The following is a 7,500-nucleotide window of genomic DNA, read 5'->3' as shown; positions in this document are numbered from 1 at the left end:
GCCTCAGCGCCAGCCTGCTGGAGGAGGCCAGTCTCAAGGCACACGCCACCTCCACGCCCAGAGGCTGGGGTAGGTGGACACACACACACACACACACACACACACACACACACACACACACACACACACACACACACACACACACACACACACACACACACACACACACACACACACACACACACACACACACACACACACACCTCCACGCCCATAGTGCACACTCACTCTTTGTCTCTCTAACGTACAGTATAGTCTGCTCACATGTGCATGCATACATTAATTTGTGCACCTTTCCTTAAAGTTCTGGTTTGCATATGCACACAGAATAGTGATCCGTGCGATATGTTGACGACTTTTTAAAATCAGGACGTTTAGTTACATTAGCTTTCACTCTGGAACATGTGACTAGATTTTTTTTATCCTCTGTTTTGTCAGCGATGGAGCAGACAGAGGACCCATGAAGGTTAATTAGGAGAGAGGTACAGGGGATGTCAAATTTCAATACATTGCATCATCTGGATTTGGTCATGCATTGTCAGTATTCTTACCCATATTTTTAGTAAATAAATAAATATGCAGACGGTTTTGGAATGTTTCTCCACCAGTTTGACATCTTAGTCATGGTTAAAGTATGCCTTGTGGTGGGGGCAGTGGTGCCTATGAAACCTAGAGAAGGTTAGAAACGGAGAAACGTGAGAGGAAAAAGGGGGGGAGAAATCTTATTTAATGATATCTGTATTCTAAATAAGTCTGTTTTCCTAGCTGAAGGTGGATTATTCCACCCCATATTTTTAAGATGATGTTTTTCTCCATCAGCTACAACGTTCAATCATCATAATCGTGTTTTTCTTTCATCGTTCAAGTTATCACAGAATGTTTTATCATGATCCCACAATTTGTTTTTGGAAACGTATGTGATCATATCTTATGGAGAGTTGCATTGTAGTATGCTTTCTCCCTCCAGGAGAATGTGGTATGCTTTCTCACTCCTGCGTCACACTATAGGCCGTGTTTGTACATGGCATGCCACTGCGGTTTCCCTTCAGTCAGAGAGGCAGCAGGCTATGCTTTTCACAAAATATGACCCATGTTTTCTGCCTGAATTAGTGTCTTCTTAATAAGAAAGTACACGAGAGCATCACCACTGGCACCATGCTAGCTTTTAAAAAAAATAATATTCGGTGTTTGCATGATCACTGCACTCTTGGGCACTTTTCAACGCTTTTTTTTGTTTTTCTTCAGTGCTTGTATAGTTACTGCACTCTAGCGCGGTGTTGAATGGAAGTAGTCCAAACACACTGAATTATATTTGTGGGGCACTTCTGGCCCAATAAACAATACAACTGAAATGAACAGTCAACAGCAACACATTTTTAGATTTTTAGAAAAGATTTCAGCTAGACCAGTGGTTCTCAAACTGTGGGGCCAGGGCCCACTAGTGGGCTGCAAAGGTATATTCCAAAGTGGGCTCTGGCCCCACAGTTTGAGCACATGCAGTGACTTGTATGCTCAGACAGACACCGACGTCACCTGGTGATTGGGTGGGGTGGGGGGGGGAAACCAGACTGAGGACCACTGGCTTCTCCCGTCCCAGTGTGCCTGACCTGTAGGGTCATGGTGGGATTGTCTGCTGGGATTAGGCCTGGAGCGGCCGGCTTGGTAAAAGATCCTGTAATCTGGGTATCTAATCCCCCAACGGTGGGCTTGAGTACCCCTGAGATTACATTACATTACATTGCATTTGGCAGACCCTTTATAACCAAAGCGACTAACAAACGAGGACATAATCATAGCCGATGCTAGTGATGCTGGCTATGTCCTTGTTTGTTAGTCGAAGTGCAAAGTGCACAGGAAATATACAGAACAACAAGTGCAGATGCAAAGAAGGGTTAGATTAGGATCATGGAAAAATATTCATAGTCTGGACCCCATCCCACCCGCGACCCCCACCCCCCTGTTTCTGTGAGCCATTAGGTCATAATCTCTGCCTTTCCATACTTCCTCTGCTCCCTCTCCATCCTCCCATCTCAATCCCACCTTCACTCTCTCTTGCTATATCCAGGGCCGCGAACAGGGGGGGATAAAGGGGTATGTTGTCCCAGGCCCAGGGAGATAGGGGGCCCAGAATTGGGTCCCCATTACATTGTATGTGTTGGTTAGGGGGCCCTTTCAGATGACTTTGTCCCAGGCCCAGCAAAAGCTGTCAGCGGCCCTGGCTATATCTATTAGGGCCGCACAATTAATCGAAATTAATCGAAAATCGTGATATAATCGTGATATTTGAGATTGTCATTTCAATCGTGATTTAATCGTGGCAATAGTGACCTGCCTTCAAGCCTCCTTGAAGCCAGAAGATGCTGACAGGCTGGTGTTTCTAGCCAAAAATCTGTAGGTCTGCCTAAGTTTCACATTATCTACTACTGTATGTATATTAGAGATGCACCGGATCCAGATTTTTAGGATCCTGCCGGATACCGGATCCTACGAAAGGGTTGACACACACATAGCCTACTCACACACATGGGCCCTTTTTATCACGTTGGTTCAAACTATTTTGACTGAAAAGCCTCGGCTACCGGATCCTGGATCATGGAACCGGATCCGGATCCTGTGAAAAACCCTATTATCCTGCCGGATCCGGAACCGGATCTTAGATCCGGTGCATCTGTAATGTATATATTTACATTTTTACTTACCTCTGCTTCCCCTTCATTCTAGGAGCAGAGCATGATGTCGACCTCAAAGGTGGGTGGTGACTTGTTTTTACCGGAGGCCTTATTGAGTAATATTGTGGTGTTGCGCAAGTGCTTAAGAGAACACACTTTTCATATTCACATAATGTGGAATGAGGACATCTGCTGACTCTGAGTATCAGCATTGTAAATCATATTTTGCTGTGCATTTTCATGCAGTGTGACGTACACTTCAGTGACTGTGTGTGTGTGTGTGTGTGTGTGTGTGTGTGTGTGTGTGTGTGTGTGTGTGTGTGTGTGTGTGTGTGTCTGTGTGTGTGTGTGTCTGTGTGTGTGTGTGTCTGTGTGTGTGTGTTGCTCCCAGGAGGCCACAGCGTGCACACGGAGCACCACCACAGCTCGTCGCGGGTCAACGGCGACACCGGCATGACGCAAACACACACGACGGTGGTCAACGGCTACATCTGCCGCGACTGCTCCATCCACGCCGAGAGGAAGGACGCCTTGACGGCCCTGTCCCGATCATCCGGCTCCTCGAGCTCCTCCTCCGGGTCGGCCGCCACCGCTGCTATCGCCGCCTCCGCCTCCGCTGGTGCTTCGGCAGTGGGTGGGGGTATCTATGGGGATGGCAGCCTTCACCTGTCCTCTGGATCCGGATCTGGATCTTCCTCCTCTTACGCCGCCACCTCCATATACAGTCGTGGACAACAGCACAGGACAGGTGAGGAACCTATATAGCATCATGGGTAACACTTTACCTGATGCCGGTGTCATATGCATGTCATTACAGTGTCATGATGGTGTCATGACACAGTCATAGATAAGTCATAAACATTATGTCCATGTCTTTGCCATAACCGAATGTCACTTAAGGCCAACTGTCATAAAATGTTTTTGACATGGACATAATGTGTATGACACATGAATAACTGTGCCATGACACTATTATGACACTGTAATGACATGCTTATGACACAGGCGTCAAGTAAAGTGTTACCGCATCATGTCCTCCAGTGGCGGAACACTTGCACACAGGGCCCAGGGGCCAGACACTCATAGGGCCCTCGTATAGGCCTGCTAAGTTCACAATAGGGCCCCCACCACCAATATAAGAGGGCATGGGGGGCCCTGGGGAAAATGCCTTGCTTGCCCTCCCTATAGCACCCTCCCAGGGTGCACAACTCAAGGTTTCATAACTCCTCGTCCTAGATACAGGGCAAATACGAAGCGAAGTATTGAGAGTGGCTGTAGTGGAAACATGTGCTGTGTCTGAAAGGGGGCACTTGTACACTTCAGGCACTATGTTTCAGTACGTATGCGTATGGCGTATTGATTACGCACTGAAACAGAAGGCCCAAAGTGCACAAGTGCACCATTTAAGACACAGAAATGGACTAAATGGTATAACAAGGATCTGCATTCAAATGCCCTGTCACAGACAATAACAGCACAGCACAGCACAGCACAGCACAGCACAGGTGAGCAATCTATCCAGAATGTGTCCCACTCTACTGCATTCCACTCCACTGCCAGGGTGCATAACTCAAGGTCACAGATGTCCAGATGCCCAGATACAGGGCACGTAATGTACGGCAGTGTGAGAATGAGTTAAGTGGTGGACACATGGACTCAATGGTATAATAAGGATCTGCCTTCACATTCCCTGTGTGCTGCATTATGCCATGAACCACACACTACAGCTTACACACTATATGTCGCGAAGTATGTCGATAAAGGAATGAATTGCTCGAATAAGGTGACGGCTATCTTAGCTGTTTAGTTTGGAAACCTCCAGGAGCAGCACTGCAGCACCAGCGCTAACAACCAGTATGGATAGGAGATGGGTTGTGGTGTGTATAAGGTGAATGTGTGCGAGTATTTGTGCCGTAGCGCAGGTCTGACTGAGCATTGTGCCATGGTGTGTGTGTGTGTTGTATGCGTTGTACGTACAGGTTTGCTGTCGAGCGTGTCGGGCGCGTGCGTCCGCCAGAGCAAGCGTGCCGTGGCCTCGGTCTTCACCGTCATCACGCTGCTTTTCCACAGGATGCTGGGCAGCTCCAGCACCCACCAGCAGGGCGGCGACATCACCAGCAGCACCACCACTAGCAGCAGCAAAGGTCAGAGGTCAACCAGCCGGTCCCAACTTCCTATTGGACAGCTATTCTCTTCTCGCCAATTCTTGTTGGTCCACCAGGCGTCTGTTCGGGGCTTTTCTCTTCTCATACTTCTTCATACATACTCTTCATACAACTACCATATCTTGCTCTAGTACAAGCATATAAATGATGGAAGAATTGCTCGCAAGGTGACACAAACATGAAACTTGGCACAGGTGTTCATTAGAACATGCTCATCAATATTGGGGATAGAGAGACACTGAGAATTCCATGTTGCATAGCAATGGTTGCTAGGTCAAGCATTTTCCATTGTAACCAGCGTCAATGATGCAGTTTCTGCAAATATATACCATAAAGACCCCTCATGTAATTTTATCCACCCAAATCATTGCAATTATGTGAATACCATTTAAAATGATCACTCAACCTCTATTTAAAGCACGTCAAGCGAAAAAGGTTTTACAATTGTCACTATATGGTTGGCCTATCTATATTTTTTATATACACGTGCCAAACACTGCCATTGACCATTCAGAAGACAAAAAATGTCAGTAATTTCAGTAAGAAAAAATGCATACATGATCCATAGTACGTGCTTGTGTTGCCACCTGGCAAAGTGACATGCTTACCCCAGTACTATGAATTATTATGTTGTGGTTTTGTTTTTTGGTCTGCACCTCTTCATCCCTACAGGGGTTGAGGCACGATTGTAGTTCAGGGTCGAATTGAAAATAATCACACCGTTGTTGTTGGTGAAGACTTTATTCACTCAACTTTGGTCAGGAACATCAGGATACAGGTCAGCGGCAAAAACCGACCAGAACCTAAGATCAAACCAGAAACGAAGTCCAGAGTGAACTCATTGCAAGCAGCCAGACAGCATACAGCAGAACTGATCAGCCCGAAGGGTTCCCACTGGGTGTGTATTCAGTGAGATCCGATTGGCAAGTCCTAGTGGCCTCTGGAGCTCCTGCATCGTTTGTCTCCTTCTCTTGATCCGTGTATGACTGTACCTGAGATCTATAGGTTCTGGTATGCAACCTTAAGGTCTGTTTTTTGCCATATGGTAGGACACAGACAGCATGTACTGTACAGAAAACATCTTCTACAATAGTGTTTCTCAACAGGGGCGGTAGAGCCCGCCCAGGGGGCGTTGGGGAGCCCTAGGGGGGTGTTGAGACAGATACAACTGAGTGTTAGTCCAATTTCATTTTTCAATACTAAGGGGGTCATTGGCAGGCTTATGATGATGTCAAGGGGGACGTTGGGAGGCTTATGATGAGGTCAAGGGGGACGTTGGGAGGCTTATGATGAGGTCAAGGGGGGCAGTTGTTAAAAAAAGGGTGAGAACCCCTGTTCTACAACCTTCCCTCACTCCCATTTGCTACGTCACACTTGATTGATTTTCCGCTTCGCTTCCCCGCATAACATCATGCATCATTTCTTATCCTTATCAGTGCTGTTCTGTACCTTTCGTGGCCTTATCCTGCGGTCCATAAATCCTGTATGTTTTTCGTAGAGGATGACCCCTGGATAGCCATTGGGTTTGGCGCGGATATGTTTAAGCTGTCTGCCTCCGTTTTTTAGCTCAAATGAGGTTTCTGATTGTGGAGCGGACCCGTGCCAGATAAGATTTCTGTGTTCATTAGTAATTTTTTTTGTCTTTTTGACTTTTTTCATGATGGTACAGTGAAGATGGTGACAGGAAGTGAGTGGGAAGAGAGAGTCAGGGAAGGGCCGGCAAAGGACCTGGGCCGGGAATAGAACCCGGGTCGGCCGCATAGCAGACGAGTGCCCTACCGTTAGGCCACGGTAGGGCCCCTGTGCATGCAATTCTGAGTGGCTCTTCATCTATTAATGGGTATGACCTAATTAACACCTGTACCAAGTTTCATGCTTGTATCACCTTGCGAGCGTTTTTTTCCCCCTCTGACTGCCTATACTACTCTCTGTATAAATGTTGTCTCTTGTCATTCTCCTATTCCTGGTCCATCGGGAGGGTGATGGGGCGGCACATCTGGCCTTCTCTTCTCATACCTTTCTGTATAGAAATCCCAACTGCTGTCACCTCTATGGGTGGTGTGTCTCATCATTCACTGTCCCTGGTCTTCTCTTCGTTTCCTAATGACCACCATTTCTTGTGTGCCTTCTTGTGTCTTTCTTAAGCTCATTGAGCTTCCTTCAGAGTATTTGGGTGGGACATCTTGTCGTGTCCTCTCTTACTAGTGATTCACAAGCGCCGTCTGTTTTTTTGTGTTACCACTGTCACTCTTGCACTTGTTCATCTTACTGACTTATCTTCCTCTCACGTTTACACATTTCCCTTTCGCTTGTGGTGTTCTTTATCTATTAGCTCTCCCAAACCTTTCTACTTTCCCCCTTTCCACCTTCACTTTTTTGTTCTACTCATGTCTTGTAATTCTCCCCGTTGGTATCTGTGACTGTTGATTCCAGCAGAGGTGGACATCCCGCTTCCCATCCCAAGTCCTACCTCGTGTTTATCTCTCTAGGTCGTCCTCAGACGAGCCTTCCATCATCAGGTCATTGCTTCCAGCCATCCCGAATCTCCATACATCTTTTAAGTTCGCTGGTTACTCTGGGCTCCTGCGTCCTTCTTGAGTATGTCCACGAATGTTAGTGTGGGACGTCCTCTTAACCGGCACCCACGTGATGGTTCCCATAGCACC

General features: G+C 47.0%; 1 protein-coding gene across 6 annotated transcripts in view; it reads left to right on the top strand.

Annotated features, from left to right (window-relative positions):
- Window positions 1-7,500, top strand: part of sun1b (Sad1 and UNC84 domain containing 1b) — a 73,016-nt gene that overhangs the window by 37,464 nt on the left and 28,052 nt on the right. For 5 of the 6 annotated variants that reach the window (XM_063189952.1, XM_063189946.1, XM_063189965.1 and 2 more), the window contains exons 4-7: window positions 1-69; window positions 2,722-2,748; window positions 3,061-3,417; window positions 4,649-4,813. The exon at window positions 1-69 is cut by the window's left edge and continues 218 nt beyond it. In XM_063189952.1, coding sequence (XP_063046022.1) covers window positions 1-69; window positions 2,722-2,748; window positions 3,061-3,417; window positions 4,649-4,813 — 618 coding nt within the window. The remainder of the gene's footprint in view (window positions 70-2,721; window positions 2,749-3,060; window positions 3,418-4,648; window positions 4,814-7,500) is intronic. The other variant, XM_063189971.1, reaches the window with a different exon arrangement.

Source organism: Engraulis encrasicolus, chromosome 2, assembly GCF_034702125.1.
Source record: "Engraulis encrasicolus isolate BLACKSEA-1 chromosome 2, IST_EnEncr_1.0, whole genome shotgun sequence".
Taxonomy (NCBI): domain Eukaryota; kingdom Metazoa; phylum Chordata; class Actinopteri; order Clupeiformes; family Engraulidae; genus Engraulis; species Engraulis encrasicolus.
This window is presented reverse-complemented; position numbering and strand designations above follow the sequence as displayed.